Here is a 22,972-nt window from a genome sequence, read left to right as displayed (position 1 = left end):
GCAGAGCAAACTTCTGCTTCAAAGAACCATCCATTCTGCTTATGGGCAAGACAAAATACCAACAGGTCTTGACGACATACATGGTGGAAATTCAAGTTCAACATAGACTTGTGTAGCAAATTAGCTCAGCACTGCAATTCTCCATTGTAAATGCATTCATACTTCCTTATATATACCAGTGCAGCTCTGAAAGTGAAATACAACAAATGCTCCTTGGATTTACCTTTTAATATATCAATATTAAACTCTTTTGATAAAATATATACAATGAAAAGTTAACAGTGATCTTAATTTAATGACTAGCAATAAAACCATTCCAGTTATGTAGGTACATCTTACCTTTATAGGTTTAGCATCAAGAACAAGAAAACAATTATAAATGAAATGAGGAAGTAGGTAATTTTACACCTTTTTTTTGTCTTCAGTCAATTGCCCGATTTTCTCCATGGCATCAGCAGAGAAAAACTACCATTTAAGTGAGATAGAGTTACTGGGCATTTCAAGGACAGAGAATCCACTCTGACACTCTGCGATGCAGACACAAATACCTGCTTCCTTTTAACTGACCTGAGACCATAGACCAGTTTAGAAGGGTTGGTTAGGTTGTCCCCACCCAAAAATATCTGACCAACCAGCTGAAATCCTCCATGTCTTTTTACACTTTGAGCAAAATGTGTAATATTGGCATTCCTTAAGAAAAACCAAAAAATCACAGCTCCACAACTCTGTACAATGTGCAGTTACACTGCTAAGCTGAGATCCAAGCCCCAAAAGAAAGACTAAAATTCAAGTCACCACTACACTGTCACAGCCACCCTTTTGAAGAAAATTTCTCAGAGGAAATATGCTGTTATCTCTTGATGCTCAAGCACCACGACATAAACAGACAGAAAGATGCAGAAAGAAACTTCAGAACACACAAGACTGCAAAGAAGAAATAGAGAACAACAGACATTCCTGTATCTTGTGATACCCACTGTGCAGCAGCAGATGTTGTCACTGCTAAAGCTATCCTCCTAACTCCCTAACATCCCTCTCACAGCAAGTCAGGAATGAAACAAAGACTACAGTGAAAAACATTTACTAGTAATTAAACGTTCCCAGAGATTTGGACGATGCAGTTTACAGGCACGTCCCAGCAGAGTTATGAAGTGAAGCATCCCCTCAGAGCTATTGTTCCAATATGATTTTCATTCACAGCATATCCACTGCGTTGGGCAATAAGATAAGTCTTAGTGGGGGTGAGACAAATAGGAGCAGATGTTTCCTGTTTCTTGCCTGACTTTCATTTGGTTTCTGTCATTGCTGCCTACCCAGCTTAGGAGAGGGGGTGAACTGTGATGCCTAACACTTGTCCTATTGTTTGAGGTTTGGCAAAATCTGAGAAATAAGGTTGTTCACAGTGGAATGGAAAAATGGCCCAAAGAGTAGGCTAACCCTGTAACTGGCAGCAGTGGACATTTCAAAAAAAAAAACAGTTAAATCACCCTTATCTGCTAACAGACATTTTATCTGTGGAGCTGGAAAAGAGATTCTTTTCTCAGCCCAACTTGAGATTATCTTTAATATCAAAGGACAAGAGGCAATAGTCCAGGCAATTTTATTTCTAATTTTACTGAATTTAGTTTTCTAATTCAAGTTAATTTCAGTGTTGAGAAATATTGCCAAGGCTTGCAAGAAAGGTAAGGGATCTCCAAAGCTCTATGTTTCAATGGCAGCCTGCAGCAGTGGGTTCCTTAGTTAAATTACAAACTAAGATCCAGCAATTTTTTTCCAGCAGGTTACAGTGTGCGTTAATAGTACCTTGCACATGCACATAACCCTGCACATTAAAGCTGTAAGTGAGAATTTCTGAAAATTGAAGTGGTTTACAAATCAGTATTAAAACAGACTGTTTGCTGAAGAGAATCCAAACATTAAACCTTTACTTTATAGCTGCTGTTGCAACATATGACCGTGATGTAAAATTGTTACCTGGCTGCTCTGATGAATAATGAAAAACAAACATAGAGAAAGACACGTTTCTTTCTGTACAATACAACTAGTTTTGACATAGACTCCCAGTCTCTTGCATTGATGCAGCAGAAAACCTGAGATTTATGCAGAAAGGAAGGCTACAGCAAGTGGAGTTGTATCCTGCAGCTCTCTGCATTAACGACCATCCTGCTGCGTGCCTCAATTTGCATAAAAAAGTAAGAAAATGCTTTTTTAAACCACGTAGCAAAATACTGATTTTTGTTGTTGACATTGTAAAAAAAATAAACATTTGTCCCACTAACCAGAAAAAAAACGTTTGTTACGTAGGTACGTAAGACCAAAATTAAGCAGAAGTCCACCAATCACCCAGAAAATAGGCTCTCCCAAAAAAGCACTACACATGCAGAGACAGTTGCTTCAGATGGATGGATGCTTACAAACCAGAGGGCCATAGCACACTGAATTGAAGAAGACAGTCACACCACAGAGAGAAACTCAGTTTTATTCTCCCAGGTGCACAGCCTCCTTTGCTGTTTGTTTGACAGTTCTGATAGGACTTGTCAATAGATTCAATCCTCTACGAGCAACAGAGAAGGAGTTGTCCAGCTTTCCACTACATCTTAGTGCAATATAAAAGGAGGACAGTGCACCAGAATACATTAATTGCCATCTCCCTCAGATGTAACCCACTCTCTAGCTTTTTTTTTTTTCCTTTTCTTTCTTTCAGAGCCTTATATTCTTCTTAGTACCTCTTCTGCTGGTGTTTTCAGTGCTCAGGTTTGTCTCACAGCTGCCTTTACAAGCTGCCGATATTGGGAAAGCTCTTCAGTTTCTCAGGAAAGTCATCTTTATACAGAACAGGATCAGCACGGTGCTCCACCACTTTCAGAGGCATGGTCCCAAAGACAGAGGCAAACTTATTGATGCATTCAGATCTGGTAAAAGGGAAAGCAGTGTGATTAAGAACCGCAACAACCAGGCTGGTTACCAGCTCCCACACCAACATAACTTGTAGAAAAATAACTCGGTAACCTTCCCTCATGTGTTTCGAAGTATTTTAGCCATGTTGGCTATCAGTTCTCTCATCACAGAGAGAACCGAAGAGAAGCTGGTGTTTTTTGATTTATCCATTTAATCACAGAGAAGAGCAAGGGGATGCCGGCAGCAGCACATGTGCACATGGAGGTCAAAGCTTCCCCTTTCCCTCCCCCTAGAATTCCAGTCATTCTTCAAGCCATGTACATGCTGTAAACCAGAACAGATTAACTGCCAACATGTCTCTTAAAGGGCCACTATTGGGTTGGTTTGGCTCCTAACGAGAGTTTTGCAAAAAAAACAAGTCTCCCTGAAAATGAATTTCTACAAGAAATCTCATTTTTTTCAGACTTCTTCAGAAGCTTCCCAGAAAAATAAGCATGCTGTATTCTATATGTGGCATTGATTATACTGCAACTCAAAGGTAAAGCTGAATAAAAACTAAAACAAAATCAACTAGCTTATTTTCCTTGTCTAAATAATGACATTGAGCAGTGAGGCACCACATTAGCACAAAGGAGATCAGATCACTGACAATACTTCCAGTTTTAACAATTTTAGGTGTCAGTAATGCTGTGAAAGGGAGCAGCCATGTGTTCCAAAAGCCAAGCAAACAGATGTTTAACCTTACAGTGCTCCTTTAGCTCTTTCACTGAAAGACGTGCTACCTGTGGCAGCAAGGCAAGGAAAATGTGGCTAATCTCACCTCAGTCGGCACTCAGCTAACATTACCTGCCTACTTCATAATGAAGCTGTTAAAAAATTCAGACACTGAGAACCATGACGACAGTCCCCAAGATGTAATACTACAACAACATTTCTGCTGCTGTTCGGAAACGAAGAGAGAGGAGTGCTCTGATTCAGCTGGAGAGGCTGCTGTGCTGCAGGCATCCTGGAGCAGGCCTCTCTCTCTGGAATCACTGCTTTCCCTTCCCGACCCCTTCGGAGGGTTAGGGGGTCACGATGGCTCCGAGATCACTTTCTTGAGCAGACCCAGTCAATCACACCAACTGAGTGTGACAGTTTTGTGATGGAGACTGCTCAACACTGATCCAAACACTCTTTTGAAGTAGATTGGGACAGCAAAAATGCTTTTCAAAATTAATTCCTCTGCCTCTCAGCCATTCCATGGCTCTCTCCTTAGCTAGAGCAAATGACTGAAAAACACAGAGTTCAAGTTGTTGAAGAGCTACATCTCCACACAGCTATTTTTAATCTCCTCCCTGGCCTGAGGAGAGTCAGAAAACGACGCAATGGGCGACACATGAATAAAACACTTAATACAAACAAATACAGATATTTCCCTTTCTGTTATCTTCTCGTGTCCTCACACTTCTTCCTACTCTACCTCTGGGTTCAAATCCTTGTGCTAAGAAATAACCAAAAAGGAGCTCAGAGAGGAAGAGGAAACCATGCAGTGGCAAACTGCAGTCAGAGCTGTTTCATAACAGGAAAGCCCAGACTTCACAGGCTAGGAGGTAGATGTGCATATGAGAAGCCTGCACAGCTGCTGTGCCTCACTGGTTTCTGGAATACAAGGCCTTTTACTTCTACTCCACTGGTTCAAATCTGCCTCTGCCAAGAATGACTGAAAGACATTGTAATGTAACAGCTGCTTGGTGGCCTGTGTGAAATGAATTAGTTATCTCAGCCTGCTGCCAGGTTGGCAGGTGTCCATGTCACAGCCAACATTGTCACAGGCGGAACTAAGCAGCATCCTCTGAGCAGAACATAAAACCAATTAGACAGTGGAGATCCAACTGTTCTCCCAGAGGTCACAAAACTAAATTGAATTTGAGGTCTTGGAGAAATACTAAGATGGACACCCTCTACAGCCAAAGTCATTTCATGGTAAGACCAGGCATACCAGTACAACATCTTTCACCAATGAGAAATCAACACTTGGTTGTTAAAGAAATGTTAAAATGAAAAAATGGCAAAATAACTACATTCTAATCAGAAAAGTTAGTCCTCAAGAAACATCAAACTCAAATAGCAGAGGCAGTTTTTTGGGTGGAAGAAACGTCGCACACAAACCACAACATGTGTTTGAAGGAAAGTTGCCTCTTTCAAGAAAAATTCATCTCCTTCACTGAACTAAACCACTTGAATGCTCAAGTATTTGCCACTTTCAGATAATATAAAACAGAAAGGACATCTAGCACATTAAACATTCAGAAACAGGAAGCCAAAAAAACATAATATGTTGTCTTATATGGAGTGTAGGTGTTTTTCTTGGCTGTGTTGTTAGCTCTGCAAATTCACACTAACAGAGGCATCTTTTCTTCCCACAATTATTCATTTTTCCCTTGCTCTGCTGACAAGGTGCAGTTGCACTCAACAAGGAATTCAGTTAGTGTGAACCAAGAAACTGGGAGCCCTGTTGTCCCTGTCAGACTGGATCAACTTCGTACCTGTTAAGGTCTCCCAGCTTCCTCAACTTTGCAACTCAAACATTTTTGGTGAGGGTAACTCCACAGCCACACTCTTTGGGTCTACTATCTGCTCAGTTTGCCTCTTGAGGGAACGCTGTACTATTTTGACTTCAATAAATAGAACACCACAGTCATCTTTGCTGCAGAAGCAGCTCAACTCTTTGCTACATTTACTGTACATACAGTCACCATCTAAGCTGCATTTTATAAAGTTCTTAATTTTTTTTGAAAACCAGGTGCAAAAATGCTAAATGCAGAAAACTTGCTGCTGTTTAAACAGCACCTGTACGTACAGGGATTAAAAGATCTTTCTAAAGCTTCTTCTTCGATCTGATGTAGAGGCCAACCTAGGGCAAGCAGGTGACTTGTTGTTCAAAGCTTTCTTGAGCTAAAGTATTTTAAGATGGAGCTCAATAACCCTGTGGTCTGAAGTCTTTTATTTATTGCAGAGAAATTACATAGCAGGAAGAATAGCTGTGTTGCCTTTCCAGTTATTCACTGTTAACAGCCATCTGTATTAGTGGAAAGAAAAAAATTTAAAAAAGAGAAAGTTCGTCTGTTGCCATCTTTCCTTTGTCTCTGCTGGGAGCGACAAAGCACTCAACAGAACCGACCTTCCTGGACAGATCTCCACAACTAAAATCTCAGCCCTTTCTTCACTTACAAAACAAATCACCAGGCAGTTGCTGTGCATCTCTTGCTATTTCAGAAACAAAAACCCATTTGTTTCGCAAACAGCAGGATGATCCCTGGATATCTGGGCAAGAAACTAGCTCAGGCTACTCACAATCTGCGAATGATAATAAACAAGAGCCAGGCATTTGGAGAAGCTGCAAGTGAAGCTGATAACTGCTCTTTGCCTGATGCCCCAGGCATTGTTCTGGGTATCCAACATTGTAATGTACCAAGTTATTGTTTCATAATATGACAAGTATTCCCTGACACATATACCTTTTCCATTTACCCTCTCAACTAATAGCAGAAATAATGTATTTATATGAACATTACTTAGGAAATTAGCTATTAGGAAAATTTGCTTTAGAAGTCACTACCATTTTTATGCACTTTAAATGAATAGTTAGCATAGAAGATGAAAGAAAAATATAAGAAAAAAAGGAAAAAAAAAACATTTCAAATTTTCAAATAACTTGCACAAGTTGAAGGCAGGTAAAAACAGCAATATGGGATGAAAAGCTGCTAGGTGTAGCGTGTACCCTTGGAATTTATGATTTTCACAATGAAGCATGAATACATAAACCGTATACCACCAGCTTTTCTCCTGCACCCAGACCCCATGGCAGTATTTGCACCTTTGAAAGGACGAATAAAACATGTGGTTGTGCAGTCAGTGTAACATTTCAGTTACATCTCAGTTACTGTCACTGTCAGAAACTACGGTGGAGAAGCAATGCAACAGTTTAAACATGGTCTGGATAAACTGTCAAAGATACTTTACTTTGAGAACACAAGAATTGTCGGAGACATGGAAAAATGACCTTTACCCTGCATCATAATGCACTCTGAGGAAAGATCGCTTTTTCATCTTCTGTTTTTATAGTGCTAACCTTAATGAGAACCTAATTCATGACTGAAATTCCTACACACTGTTGTAATGCTAATAGCATGATCATAGGAAAGCTTACCTGGGTTCTGGGAGTCTATTCTGCAAGCCAGCACAGAGCAGCTAGATAAATGACATCCTCCTGTTCTTCTTTCAGCTAGCATTTAAGAGCCTCCTGATCCTTTCTAAAGGAGTTCACTGCAGAATAATGTTTACTATCTCCATGGGTACCTTTTACAACTGACTTCCAGATTTTTATTATTTTTTTTTTTAAGCTAGCCTTATTATACATCCAGTCCAAATATCTAGGCACTAACTGTGGTAGTTACAGTCTTCAGCACCTGGCACCACGCTTGGTTATTAACCAGCCAAACTACGTTTGTACTTGTGTGCGCTGTGCAATGCGTGTTTATACATTAAACAGATGCATGCATATACTCTTCATACAAACAGGCCTCCAGCCTACCAACCAGTTTTACATTAGTTCACTGGACACATTTCAATATGTATCAATTCTATATCCATGACAAGTAGAATAAACTACTTGTTTCACAAAGAGCAGGATGGTCCCTGGATATCAGCACACGTAACTAGCTCAGCCTACCTGCTCACAATTCCCCCAGCAATTGTATGGCTGCACGAAATTTTTCCACAAAGCTTGTGGAGGAGATGCTACAGGCTAAGAAGCTTGAGGGGAAAAGCCTTTGTCAGCTGCTGGTTAATTTTACCTAATAATAATTAATATACATCTATTCTCAGCTCTTTTCAAACAGCAACTCAAAGAGCGTCGTGAAAGGGAGCGATGTTTTCCTGATTTCAAGTATTTAGTAGCCAGTGTAGAGGGAAGCTTAGTGCTTGGCCATGGTTAGGAAGCCATTTTACTATAAAGACAGAAATGGAACTCTTACAGTTATCCGTTTTCTTTATCTTATTTCACTAAGCATTCGCTGCCCTTTGCAAACACATACTTCATTTCAAAATAAAATTCTCACAAAATATAATATTACTGCCATTGTTAGAAAACACCACATGCAATTGTGCAGACAAGTGCCTTTCATTAATGGAAACAATGCAATTCAGAAAGATAATGTACAAACAACAATGCAAATAACATTATTAGCAATTTATATCCTTGTTAGTCAACCATTCTTCAGTAAGCAAGCAAACTGGCTGGATTAAAAAAAAAAACACCTCATATTCATTACTGCTCCATGATACAATTACATTCCGTGATAAAACAGAAACGTGACATTACTGAAAACACTGCAAACAACCTGTATTTCATATACGACCAATACACTTTACAGCAAATCTGCTAAAAATAGTACCCTTCCTAAGGTTCTTTCTTGCATTACTCCACTTTTCAGTGCCCCATTATGCACTGTGGGAATGACTTACGTTGATCAAATCCAGGAGACATTCTTTAAAAATAGTATTTTACAGAAATACAATCAGCGAGTGTTTTTGATCCTAATTTAATGCAACTTTGGATAAGATTCTAGCAATCAGAGGAAGAAACAGTGGTCACTCACCTTTCCACCATGTGTGTCTGGTCCAGCGATAACCCATCGATTGCTGTGCATTCTGGACATTTGAACTTCTTCCGTGGGGTCACCTGCATAAAGGCATGCCAGATACCATCAAATATCAACAGAAGGGACATTAATCTCCTTGCACAGAGAGCAGTGCAATACTTCTGAACATGCCTGCAGTGTAAACTGAGCTGTCTCATAAAGGGAGGGGGGAGGGGGGGGGAATTAAAAAAAAAAGAAAGAAAAAAAAAGAAAAAAAAGAAAAAAAGAACCACTCCATTCCCCCATTCAGCTCCATCTGGCCTGGCTGACTGCAAAATTCACAGGGGCCCAATAAAAACGGCTTGGAGGGGTTTTTCCTTCTGTAACTGAAAAGAAGTGGCGATGACAAGCTCCTTAATTCCTGTTTAATGACTGTTTTCTCACTGCCAAGGTCCCTGTATAAACACCATTTGTTCTTGCAGCCATAACAGCGATGAAATATAGCTTCCCATACTTCACCGTAACGTTAATCCAACAGACGCTCTTTTGCTCACTCCAGTTAATAGCTGACTGGCAAACTCTGCAAGGCTCTCCAAATCGCACAGAGGTGCCAAATTACTCTGCTGTGCCCTCATACAGCTCAAAAACTTTTTTCAGCAAAAACGCACGCTTTATCTTCTAAAGACTTTTCTAGGAAATGCAGCCACCAGTCCCAGTAAATGATGATGGACAGAAGGGAAAGCAGACCCTGCTAATTGAAGTAACGCCTGGTGGCCTCTAAATCTCATTCCAGGTTGACACACTTTGAAATGAACGTACAGAGTGAATGTCCAGACTTGAAAACGTGTCGAAACATGTCAGGAAATTAATTCAGGGATAAAAAGTTCATTTAAAGCTGATCTTGCAATTAACATTCTTGCAATTAACATTCCTATAAATCAGCTGTCGCTAGACCAGGACAGAGAGCTGCGGACAGTTGGCTGTTTTTTTCCTTCAGTGACCTCAAATAGTTAAATTGCACGCATGTTGGCTGGTGTGTATGTATATATATAGCTATCATTTAAATTACCTTCTTCATACCTCATCTGGTTGTTCAAAATAACCACCAGAAGCAAATGGTAAAAAAGAATTCTATGTTTCCAGTTAGCATAAATTTTTTACTAAAAACAGCCTTTCCTGCTATGGAAGTAGAATCAGGAACCATATCACAGGCAAAGGAGAGAAGAAGATTGAGTAATATACTCAAATTTCCTAAATAAACTAAGAATCACAGAAACTTTTGAGTTGGAAGGGATATTTAAAGGTCATCTAGTGCAACTTCGCTGGAATGAACAGGGACACCGACAGGTAGATTAGGGTGGTCAGAGCCCTGCCCAGCCTGACCTTGAACATCTCCAAGGATGGAGCTTCCATCACCTCTCTGGGCAAGCTGTTCCAGTGCCTCACCACCCTTATTGTAGAAAAACTTCTTTATTAAGTCCAATGTAAATCTCCCCTCATTTAGTTTGGAACCATTTCTCCTTGTCCTACCACAACAGCCCTGCTAAAGATTTTGTCCCCTTTCTTCTTACAGCCCCCCTCTAGATACTGAAAGGCCACTATCAGGTCTCCCCAGAGCCTTCTCTTCTCCAGGCTCCAGACAGCTCTCTCAGCTTGTCCATGCAGAAGGGAGGTGTTCTATCCCTTGGACCATTTTTTCTGGATGTGCTCTAACAGATCCTCAGTACGTACTGAGAGCTCCCCCTCTGGACACAGTACTCCAGGTGAGGTCTCACCAGCACAGAGCAGAAATGCGGTATCACCTCCTTCACCCTGCTCATCACACTTATTTTGATGTAACCCAGGATATCACTGGCTTTCTGGGCTGCAAGGGCACATTGCTAGCTCATGTCCCACTCACCATCTACCAATACCCCCAAGTCCTTTTCAGCAGAACTATGCTCTATCCTTACATCTCCCAGCCTGTACTGACAGAGGGGATTGCCATGACCCAGGTGCAAGACTCTGCACTTGGATTTATTGAACCTCATGAAGTTCACTCGGACCCACAGCTCCAGCATGTCTAGGTCTCACTGAATGGCATTCTGTCCCTCAAATGCGTTGCACCACACAGTTTGGCATCATCCAAGGTGCACTTGATCCCACTGTCAGTGTCATTGACGAAGATGTTGAAGAGTACTGGTTTCAGGACTGATCCCTGAGGGACACCACTTGTCACCGATCTTCATCCAGACATTGAGCCATAGACCACTACTCTCTGGGAACATCTCACAATCAGTTCCTCATCCGTCAAACAGTCCACCATCAAATCCATATCTTTCTAACATGGAGAGAAGGATTTATGAGGAACCAGTTGAAAAAACAGAAAAGAGTTCTGCTTCTCTGCTCATTTCCATGAGTGCCTGAGCTCAGAGCCTCAGCCTCTTTGTTCTACTGTGAAGGCTGCTGTTTTTTTTAATAATCAATCTCAAAGATTTAAGTTAGATATAGAGAAAAAATCTTTTACAGTGAGAGTGGTAAGTCACAGGAACAGGTTGCCTAGTCATGTCGTTGATGCTCCATCCCCAGACACATTCAAGGCGAGGCCGATAAGGCCCTGGGCAACCTGATCTAGCTGCGGTGTCCCTGATCACTGCAGAGGAGCTGGACTAGATGGCCTTTAGAGGACTCTTTCAACTCTAAGGATTCCAGGAAGGACCATGTCAAAGGCCTTACTGAAGTTCAGGCTCCTCTCTTGTCCACTGACACAGTTAACACCATCATAAAAAGCATTAAGTTTGGTCGGGCAGAACCTACCCTTGATGCAGCAGCTATGCTGGTTATCCCATATCACCTTCCTCTCTTCTGTTTATCAAGCATAGCTTCCAGGAGGATCTTCTCCATTATTTTCCATGATCTTCATTTACATGACTATGTACATGTTTTTGAACTTTATAGAGTTAAACTGTGGAATAGTCTTACCTTAATGACTGATTTGCCAGTGACATTTGCCACTAGGAAATTCATGGCAATATCTTCACAGTTCATATGGGCATCCACCCAATTCTTGATATCTCCAGGCATTTTGTAGGTGTAAAGATAGTTGAAATACTGCAGAACAGATGGAAAAGGAGAGAAGATAATTTTAAATACAGATGAAGTAACTATGAGACACTAAATCTTTCAGTCTCTCAAACAGCAGGCAGCTAAGGATGGATTATGGACAAACTGTGATACTGCCTTCAGCCAAGGACTGCTCTAGCAGATGAGAAACATTTTTGGATGTTTTAGGTTCATAATTATTCCATTCCTGAGCAGCACACTGATTCCTGTACAATTAATTGTGGGGTGGCAGTTGTGTGTGTTTTCTTTCCTTAAACTCCTAGTTACAAAGCTACATTCATTGCAAAATATGTTATATTCTTACTGGTCAGGCAAACCAACAACAGTTCTTCTGTATCTGTCTGAAAGTAACAGTTGTTTTTTTCACAGAAACAAACCAGTTGTTTCCACAGGAAGAGTAGCAGTCTTAGGAAAAGATGGCAACTGGTTTTCTGTTTGTTGCAGAACACTGTTATGGCACCACAAGACACAGAATACAGTTAAGGGGTGGTTCATGTTGTATACCATGAGCTGCATGTTACAGATACCTTGTGATAAAATGCTGCCCCAGTGAGCACCATTGAGACTTCATTGGTCCATTCAGATTCATATTTCCATTTGTTCATCTCATGGTCCCAAAGATGCAGTCGACCTGGATATCCAACCAACCTATCTGGGAACTCACGCCAAACCTAAAGAGAACAAGAAGAGAAGAACAACACTGTAGTAAATTTTCTTGCATAGCAAATGTGAATGTCCAGATGAAAATGTCTACTTCTGGGAGGGTGCCAGTACCGTGGGGCAAAGACCATTTCAAATCTCATAAGTCCTAATTCTTGAAATCAGAAGATGACTGGAAAAAGTACAAAAATCCCAGAGCTTGCTCTGGAAGGACCCAGCACTTCAGGGATGCTGTAGTTCAGAGCAAACAACCTCTAAGCCATATGACTTTCTTCTCGTAGAGAAATACAACCAATTATTCAAAAAGATTTTAACACTAATTAAAACCAAGCACGACTAAAATGGAACTTCTGATGTTAAAATCAGTAGATATGGCTGCAGTCTAACTACTTTCACAGCTGGCTTTGGATCTAACCAACCTGCTTCCTTTAATAGGAATAGGCTTAAAATCAACTTATGTTTTAATATTTCTGGTGTTCTTTAATGGGTGCTTGGATGGATCTACTGCTACATGGAGGGCCTCTTTGCCCTTGACTTGTTCCAAACAGCTGGATACAATCAAAATACCATCCTTGTCACTTCATACATTATTTTGAAGCTGACTACAGGATCAAACACAGTAGACAAGAACAAGGAGAAGGGCATCATTAATGCAACCTCAGTTCTCTACACTTCTGGCCACATTAAATAATGGATAATTTTTGCATAAGAAAAAAGAGAGAAAGGATTATAATTATTAAGAGGAGTCTGAATGCTGATTGCTTCCTAAATACACTGCATGCCTTTTAATAATCAATAGCAGAGTCAATATTTATCTGCATTATTTGTAGACAAATTATTCAAAACATGCCCTTTATTTTGATCCAAAGAACTGCTAGATTTGTTGGAAAAATGTGTGTCTGGACTCTTCAACACGCAGTGTTAAGCCACAAGAGTTTCTGTTTCAGATTGGTAATGCGTAAGTAAACAAACACATATCCAAATTTCACTGAGTATGCCAGATCAACAATAACAATTCCCAAGAGTCACTTTACATGCAAATTTTTTTTTTCTCTGAACAAAACACCAAGAAACCCTACAGTTGAATTTGTGGTAGAGAAAGCGTCATCTGGAATTCCACAATACTGCAAACCTAATTTTGCCCGCACAGTTCACTGAGGGCACTTGCCATGTGCCAGTATGTTTCAGCTAGAAGCCTGGATTGTATAGGACTCTGTGCAAGCGTATCCAGTCAAAGCAACACAATAATCAGCATTAATTTACTGCTTCTGTATCTATGTTTCTATGCTTCTGCATTAATATATACCTTTTCATCTACACATCTCAACACATTTTTATTGCTGTCAGTTAATATAGCTTCAGAATCCCGTGATGAGAGAGTTTATTATTTCAAACATACAGATGAGGAAACCTGCCAAAAATTGCATGGGAAACAAGAATGGGAACCAGATCTTCTGACTCTTTGTCTTGTACTTTAACCAGAAATCAATCTTTCTGGACAGTTCTAGGGCACAGGTACTGGGACAGTATTTAGATAGGGCAATCATCTAACAGATGGCTCTTAAAAGCAGAGACGATCTGGAACTCAAGAAACATTGTTATGTTGTTATGAATTGTTGCCACCAACTAATCATAAACCAAGAAACAATAATAAAAAAGAAATCCAGAGAAGACAGTGAGGACTTGAGATACCTATTGTGACAAGACATGACACTAACAAAGAGCAAAAAGACAAAGGTATAGCCACTCTCTTTTTCGAGATTTTATTCCTTACTCTCTAGGTCTAAAAATTTAATGGTTATATTTTGCTGGTTTTATTATTATTGATTTACTATTAAAACCCTCATTTCACAGCTGTTAGAAGACACCACCACCAAAGCTACTGAGGATCAGCAAAGAATTTGACAGAACACTACAGATCTGTACCACACCGGGCTAAGAATCCTCGTAAAGGGAATGACACGCATATTAAATGCAGCTGAAGGAAAGATTAAACTCAGCTACTGCTCCCCAAGGGACTTCAGTGCCTTCACAACACTCAACAGCAGATTCATATTCTTTCCAGTTTTAGCTCTCAGTGTCATCTCAAAGAGTCCAAACAACATAAAATAAAAGCCAATAAAATGCATGTTACTAATACAGATTCCTTTGTATCACCATAAAGCTCAACATTACCCCAGCTCTGGCCTCTGAAAATTGTCAGTTTGATGCACTTTAAAATAACTTAGTTGTATTAAACAAAGATTCCTTTTAAAAGTAATGCTATCTAAGTCAGTGGAAAAGCTTGGCTTCTTCTTAATGCTCATCACTGGCTCATTCAAAGCTAACTCTGGGAAAGGCTCCAAATAGCTGCATCCAGCTCACTGCCCAAACCCATACAAATGTTTTGTGCCAAAATTATTATGTACGGCTACTGCTTATAAGAAAGCTTTCAGAATAGGAAAAGTGGTAATTTTTCTTATACTACTCCCTTTTTTGCAGTTAATTTCCTTGTTTGATGGTTGCCTATAAATTTTTAGTCTGTTAGGAATACATTCCATGGCAGACAGTGATCTTATTAGCTTTCACAGGCTAAAGAAGGATGGCTTGAGTTAATACTGCTAAGGGACACAGCCAGGGAAGAACATATTGCCAAGTGAAGAGGAGGTATACTTCTTTGCAGACAGTGCTATTCAAAGACTCTGCTGGACAACAGCAAAATCAAATATTTTTGGATGAACCATCTCCCAGATTAAAAAAAAAAACAACAAACAATAGCAAAAAAAAAAACCTAATTGAAATTCTTAAATTTTCTAGTTGTATAAACTGAACACAGTCACTGTTTCCAACGCTACCCAGCAACACTTTAAGAATGGAACACTGGCTATCCTCCACAATTTAAAGAAAAATTGAGCTCTGAGACAGATAAGATCACTGAACGGTTTTGAACTAAAAGAGGGGTGATCCAGGTTAGATGTCAGGGGAAATTTTTCAGTCAGAGGGCTGTGAGGCCCTGGCTCTGCTGCCCAGAGAGCTGTGGGTGCCCCATTCCTGGAGGTGCTTTAGGCCAGGCTGGATGCAGCCCTAGGCAGCCTAACTTAGTGGTTGGCAAACTTTCCCTTGGAAGGGGGTTGGAACTGGATGATCTTTGAGGTCCATTCAGTGATTCTACTCACAGTAGGCAAAATGTTTCCAACAACAACAACAAAAAAAAAACACCAGAAATGTAGTAATGCACTAAACTATTTTCTCTACAAGGAAAACACACTCAACAATCCCAATTTAGATTTTTTTTTTTAAATATTGTTTTAATAAAAATACTTCGTAAGAATACCAAACAATAGCTTTGTAACTACCTAATAAGATATCTTCATGAACTTCGTACTTGGAAGCCATTATCCCCTTTTTCAGATTGACAGAAATGCTAGCAATCTGCCCTGGGGCCAGCTGAGGCTCAGAGGTGGGAATACTAGAATGCATGCTCTCAGTCTCTCATTCAAACACCAAACACTTTAGGAGCAGCCAACAATTCTGCTTTAATTTTTTAGGATTACGATATTTTACATACTTGCTCCTTTTCTTGGCTCTCTGATACTCTCTCTGTGAAAAACAAAGATTGGTAATTATGAAAAATGATCCAGCCCCAGCAGATTATTTCCAGTGCCTCAAGCTATGTCTGTGATTTCACTATGTAACGTACAGAAGTAGTCTTTTTTCATAAGTCAGAACGTCCCGAGTATTCTTATGCTACTTTAAAGCAGCAGCACACAGGGACTATTTTTCTGCTTGCTCCAATAGATTTATGCTCTGCAATAAATCACTGTACCATAATAGCTCACTTTTAACAAGTAAAAAATGTCTGACACTTTGAGTGTTACTATAATTTTTTATGGCTGAAAGTGTACCGAGATCAAAGCTTCTGGTTTTTTTTAGGCTTGCCCTGTACATTCAGACAAGTCTGTGACAGAGAGGGTTTGGCCATATGTTTAAATGTAAGGTCTAAGGATGTCAGGAGGAGAAGAGAAAATTACAAAATGTCACGTTTCCAACCCTTCTTGTAACCAAAGCAGAAGCAGAAAAACTTTTAAAAGAAAACTTTCTAGTAACATTATATGCTGCTACTGTTCCCTCTGGATTCTCCTGCAAATGAGTCAAGAGTCTGAGAGATACTTTTCTGGTAACACACATAAACAGATAAATAAATTATCACAGGCTGAGGACAATTCAAACATCTGGGAGCCAGCTCAGGCTTGTCAAACAAGTCACAGACACTCAGGGACAGGAAAGATCAATCTTCAGCCCCCGATTTCTGTGCCAGAGAGTAGGAACTACATCATTCACCCTTCTTAAGAGGAAAACTGTATATTTATAAAATAATCCACTGTGCTTCTGTATTCAAAGACATTTTTACTCATTTATTTTATGGGGGGGGGGGAGGAAGCAATCTCAAAATGTAAGAGTTTAAGCTTCCCATGGGTTTGTCTCGACTATCAATAAGACATTTCAATTTTCCATCTATGTGGCTGTGTACAAAGATAAATTCTCAAAATTAAAAAGGAATAAGATTTATAATAAAAAAGTTTTTATTCTGCCAGTGTAAGCAATTACGTGTCCAAGCAGACACCAAACACAAGGCCTGTTGCTCGGGCAGTGCCTGCAGCCAACAGAAGGTCAACAAATCAGCCAGCACAGCCCAGCAGTCAGGTTCAGGGACATAGCTGTCACCTTGTCACACTGGCCACAGGGCAATTCACTTCAACTTTCTCTGCCTCACCTTTTTCCAAGAGGATAACACTTTCCTGCTTAAGGCACCAGACTCAACATATACGAAGTCACAGATATTCTCATTAGAGGATGTTCTAATTAATGTTTCAGACACCTGAGCATCACAGTACTAATTCATTACTTCTGGCTGACACAACTGTAACTCAGCTGCAGTGCTGCAGTTGAAAATTCTGCTTCAAAGCCCTCCAAACCTGTTTTGCCAGTAGTAGAGATTCATTTGTAACTACTTACATTGTTGCTTAGGTTTATTCTTATTTACTTCGAGCCAGCTCTAGGAAAATCAAACTGGAAATGGAGCCAGAATTCACACAGCATGCACATTATGATTTTATTATTTTTTTTTATCACACCAGTTCACCCTCAAGGTAGTAGTTAGAAGCACCAACATGGACAAAAGTAAAGTGGCTTGCAGAACTGCCAACACTTCATTGCTTTGCTGCTGTAATGCAGTGCTTAAAATGTTCTGTGGTGTGACCAGAGTAGACAGAAGAGGCATATGTTGCCGCAAAAAAGCCTCAACTCAGTTGTCTTCCCTTCATTCCATCTTTCACACTCCATGCACTAACTCATTACTATTAACCTGGCAAAGGAAGTATTTCCTTTCTTGAGACACACAATAGATTAAACCTCTGCCTCCTGTTCCTAACATCTTTGTTATGGTATCAACATACCTGCATTACCACACGTAACTTCCTGAGTCCAGAAACTTGTTGCTTGCTAAGGCTCTTTGACTTGACAGTGAGAAGCATCTTACCACATAAATATTCACATTGAATACTTCCATCATTTCTGAAAAAATATCTTCTTTTGTTAACAAATGCATTTGAGTATTAGAAATGATACAACTATCACAGTTCATTTGTGTTCATTTGCTTTCTGCCCTTTTGAATAGTAGTTTCCATTATTACACTCAACTTAGGTAATTTTTTAATGTTCTAGCTCTCATACAAAGCTCAGTGTTGTTTTGCTCTTGATACTGCAGATACAGGTGTGAATGATATATTCTTAAGCATAACTTACATTCTGTAAAGTTTATGATTTATTCACAGAGCATGTTTGTCTTACACATGTGCAGGACAGTAATGTCGTATTATGGACTGTGTCATATACTCAGAAACTGAAGGCAAAATTTATTTGAGTCAAAGTTTTGCAAGAAATTAACACAGTGGCTTTCAGCAAGTGTACTTTTGGATGAACAACTAAACCATGTCTATGAAGACTTTCACCTATTCATACTGCTATGGGTAACTGATGTGGAGAAACCTTCTCTTCGCTGACATCCTCATTACAACAGCAGCTGCTGAAGCGTTGCCTTTTCAAGCATATGATACATGTATCTCCTTGACATTCTTCACTTCTTCTTTACACAACACTCCACCTTACTTTGGCATGTCCCCAAGAGACATCCTCTGTTCCCAACACTTAATCTCTCAAAATTGTCCTGTCTATCAATGTGATGGAAATGTACCCCTACCAACACAGAAAATGCTGCTTTACAGTAAAGAGGCCAATGAAAAGCAGTTATTTTTGTTTTAAGGTGTATGAATGTTAACAGCTTGATAATGGGACAAGCGAACAAATAATTTATTTTAAGAGACTACATCACAGCAGCCAGCAAGGCAGAGTCCAAAGGTATGGAACTTCAACCCTTGTAATCCCTGCTAAATCTCCTCTGAAATATCTGAAATATTAAGCTACACAGCACTAAAGTCATCATATCAGGAAACTTCTTGAAATTGACTAAATGAATCCTATTCACAGTTTCCAGACCACTTCCATTACAAATCTACACAACACAAATTAGGCAATGCTTTCTAGAAGCTCTTGGTTTCACTGCGCCAATTACTGAAATTTTTCTGTTAGTGGGCAGTGTTTTCCATGAAGTAATTGCAATCTGTAAAAACATGTCAGAGAGCATTGAAATGCCACAATAAACTGAGATGCAACAAATTGAATCAGCAGTACCCTTCCTTCACTTTAAAAAGACCGTGTTGCAATGGACAGTGTAAGAGAAGAAAAAAAGAGTTCTCTTACCTCATAGCCAAATTGGAGCTCATCTGAGGTTAGCATAATGATATCATCATCAATAGCTAACACTGCTTCTGTTTCGATCTCATCGTAGGGGAAGAAGCGGTTACTGAGTTTGTTTTCTGCAGTCCTAACAACTTTCAGAGGAACACGAATCTTTGGCCAGAGGGAATCTAGAGAAAAGCATTAGAGGAAATATAATTCAATATGATAACTTACTTCTAAACAGGTCTGCACTTCTACCTTTGTTTCTCCTTATGATCTACCTTGAACTCAAAAATGCAAATATACGAAGGCAAGAGATAGAGAAAACTCTCTTTTGTCCACTGCAGAGAGCTGCACTAAGCTGTTTGGGGGATAGCTTGCCCCAGACAGCAATCTGAGATAGTTACATAACAAGAATCAGTGATGCCCCATATTGATTTAGGATGTACAGCAAGAAAACATTTTACTCATCTGCAGCTACTTAACCATTTGAAGAAGCAGTATACAATCACCGGCTGCAGTCCAGACTCATAGAGAATGCAAAAAGCAATGTCAGTACAATTAAGTACTGACAAAATGAAATTTTATTTTAATAATTAATGACCTAGATGTACCTAAAATGCTAATCACTGTTAACAGTTTAGGAGAAGATCCGTGTGTGCGTGAGTGTACTTGAGTAATTTCTTTTATCTTCAAAGTTCTAAGTGACAGTGACAAATAAGCTAGTAAATGTATGAAGAGTCTTACTGTGCCTGACATCATCTTTACAAGTAGAACATAGCACTAGAGTACAGAGGGATTAAAAATCTCAAGTCAAATGGTGTTTTAATTAGTCACAAGAAATTGTAAATATAAAATTCACTCTAGAATGAGTTATATTTCCATTTCTTGCTGTTTTCAAAATGTATCACTTTTAGGGTTGCATTAATGGTCTCTGCAAACTATTAAATACATTGAAAAATTTCAAAATCATATTCTATTCCTAAAAAAGCATGACTGGAAGCTTAAGTATAAAGCACCAAGCTAAAATCAACAAAATAGAATAACTGAATATAAAATATTAATTCTAAATGCACTCATAATCATTTTCCAATACAAAATATAACAGGAGTTTTTATTACAGTTTGATTCATCACAAAAACATCAGCTCATCAAATGGTAGCTTAATAAAAAGATAGACAGCCATCAAGTACAAGAGTGATACGTTGATTTCTTCCTGCTCTCATAGTGAACATTTATTTCAATAAGAGTTTGAAGGAAGAGAGCTTGGGTATGGTAAGAGGAGCCTAAGTATTTTGAAAGGTACTACTGCAGACAAGAGACAGATGAAGACTTGAGTTTCCCTCGCTAGTGAAATGGAGGGGCTGACAGAATGGTATATGAGAAGAAAAAAAAAGAAAATACATTAAAAGAACTACAAAGAAACTACTAACAGATTTTGTCAGTTGCTCTCTGTGTCCAATCAAAATGTACATAGGTAGGGTCTGCAAGAACTGACACAGGGACTGAAATTTTCATCAGTGGTCTGAAATAAATATAAGGACTGGGGACATGAAAAATAGTGAGTACAATAAGGTCATACAGAGTACTCTGGACCACTTAATATACTGAAAAAAAAAAAAAAGAAAAAAAAAGCTTAACACAAGATTAAACAATAGGAAAGGCAACTTTTTTTTTTTCTTTTTTTTTTCTTTTTTTTTTTTTCCCCCCTCTAAAAGTAGCTACTGAAAAGAATTAAGAAGTCAGAATGGACAGCGTTCTCAGAGTGATCCTAGGGGAAAATAGACTGATGAAGCTCTTGTATGTGTAGATGGGTAAATAGTAGGAAATGTTGGGGCAAGAGTGGAAGGCAATTAAAAAAAACAAAAAGAAATCTGCATCTGTAAGAGTTCTTAGAAGAATGATCTGAAGAATTAAACAGGAAACACCAAAAATAAATGAGCTACAAACTGATACTTCCAATTCCGTAACAACCCAGAATCAGTTCTGTGTCCCAAAAAGGTTCGCCCTATTTCCACCGTCATCAGGAAGACAGACAGACAGCCATTTCTGGAGAAGAACAAGAGCTGCTTCATTCCAACACGTACAACTACCAAGGAGCAAAGTGTCCACACTCTCCCTGCCAGCAAACCCCTCAGATATAACTGCTTGCCCAATACTCTTCAATAAAACACAGAGCTACATGCTCCTTCAAGACTTTCAAGAGCTGCTTCACTAGGAAAAGAAAATCCTCCTTCCAAACCACAACAAGAGTCTTCAAAAGTCAGGTTTTTTCGGAGCTGTTTTTTAGAAGGAAGGATTGGCCCGTGCGGGTGGCCAGAAGAAAAGAGAAGAAATTGACTGATATTTAATGGCAATATTTTTATTCAGTCTCCTATCCTGGGGTTATTCCTGTGAGACTCAAAAAGTGACCATAAAATCTACCTTTATCTGGGTGGTTATGTAGACCACGGCTTCTACCTGACCGGCATGTAGCCTCTTGTTGAGTTTTACTCGTGTATTTTTCCTCTAGCAGAAACAGAACACTGCTTTCTTACTGGCTTGCCATACAAAATGCAAGCAGACAGATCTGCTAGACAGTCACAAGTGCCTTACAAAGACATATATCACACCTCAAACTCAGTAGACTGTTTAACATGTGCAAGCTACTTAAAGACCTGAGGCTAATTGCCAGTAATTATCCAATTATCAAATGTGTATTGATACAGAAGAATTTTAAGTAGCTTGTGAGATCCCCAAGAGATTCCCCTGCCAACTTTTCAGGAGCAATCAGAGCTGTTATAACCGTGTATACATTTGTACATATTTATTTATAAATACCAAAAACATTTCTCATTTATAAATGCTAATTAATTTTTTATTTGGGATTGTTTTCTTCCTCTTGTGCTTTCTACACATACGAAGAAAAAAAAAATGACAACCAAACTGCAACAAAAATCTTATTTCAGTGCAGGAACACTGTGAAACAAAAATTAAAACCAAAAAGCCAGTTAGAATGGGAAACAGTAATTCAGAATATCAAGCAAGCAACAACACTTTAAACTTTAAGCTCTTTGGGAAATCAGCTGCTTGATAACTTACTAACAGTTATGGCATGTGCATAAAATATGGCAAAAGAAGAAAAAAAAAAAAAGAAGAAGGTGAAGGTGTAATATAACTGTAATTGGCACGCATCTCAGATGTCAGCAAATCCTGTTAAATCCACATGATTTACCAAGGTCTTGGAAAGTCTCTCAAAATGACCAATTCTCAAAATGAGGTAAGTTACTCTACAACAGTTGTGCTTTGAGAAACATAATACAAAGTGTTCAAATTTGAACTGAAATGAACAGAAAATATCAGCATTTTGGAGCAACTCCGAGGAATACATTAAGGTATCAATTACCCTGCAGTATGCAAAAAGAAAGAAAGGGTCAAAACTCCTTGCTGCCTAGAGGCTGATCAGATACTAAATGTTGTACAGAGCTGGATGCGTATGGGAGATGTCATGACACAAAATAACTTGGGCTGCCACTATCCTAAGTACCTGAAGAAGAAGTATCATTACAAAGGACAGCAGGCTTCACTCAGAGATACAAAGTATTTCTAGTTCAAAATTAGCACTGCTACAGGAACTCCAATGTAAGTATGTAATCAATAAAAAGACAACAGTTTCTTCAAAAGCCAAAGTTTCCGAATTCATCAGGAAGGTTAAAATTGTCTATAATTATCTTAAAAGACAACAAAAGATGAATGTAATTCTCCTTTGTACACACGGGAGGAATGAGGCATAAGAAGTCTGAGGCAGGGTCTGACACCACATTTTTAACTTTGAGATCCTGCTTGGAAAGGCAGCGTCCTGAGAAACCGGAGCACTAGCAAAACACATATGGGAGAAATCCTCATTTTAGTAGGCTTTAATACAACCTAAG

General features: G+C 39.2%; 1 protein-coding gene across 1 annotated transcript in view; it reads right to left on the bottom strand.

Moving 5' to 3' along the window:
• Positions 1–2,773: 2,773 nt before the first annotated feature.
• Positions 2,774–22,972, bottom strand: part of EXT2 (exostosin glycosyltransferase 2) — a gene marked incomplete at both ends in the record, with an annotated part of 70,176 nt that continues 49,977 nt past the window's right edge. Inside the window, 5 exons of the mRNA XM_079537188.1 lie at positions 2,774–2,912; positions 8,541–8,623; positions 11,484–11,612; positions 12,152–12,295; positions 19,083–19,249. Coding sequence (XP_079393314.1) covers positions 2,774–2,912; positions 8,541–8,623; positions 11,484–11,612; positions 12,152–12,295; positions 19,083–19,249 — 662 coding nt within the window. The remainder of the gene's footprint in view (positions 2,913–8,540; positions 8,624–11,483; positions 11,613–12,151; positions 12,296–19,082; positions 19,250–22,972) is intronic.

The sequence above is a fragment of the Tetrao urogallus genome, assembly GCF_951394365.1.
Source record: "Tetrao urogallus genome assembly, chromosome: 6".
NCBI classification, from domain to species: Eukaryota; Metazoa; Chordata; class Aves; order Galliformes; family Phasianidae; genus Tetrao; species Tetrao urogallus.
Note: the sequence above shows the minus strand (reverse complement) of the source record. Positions and strands in the feature narration are given on the sequence as shown.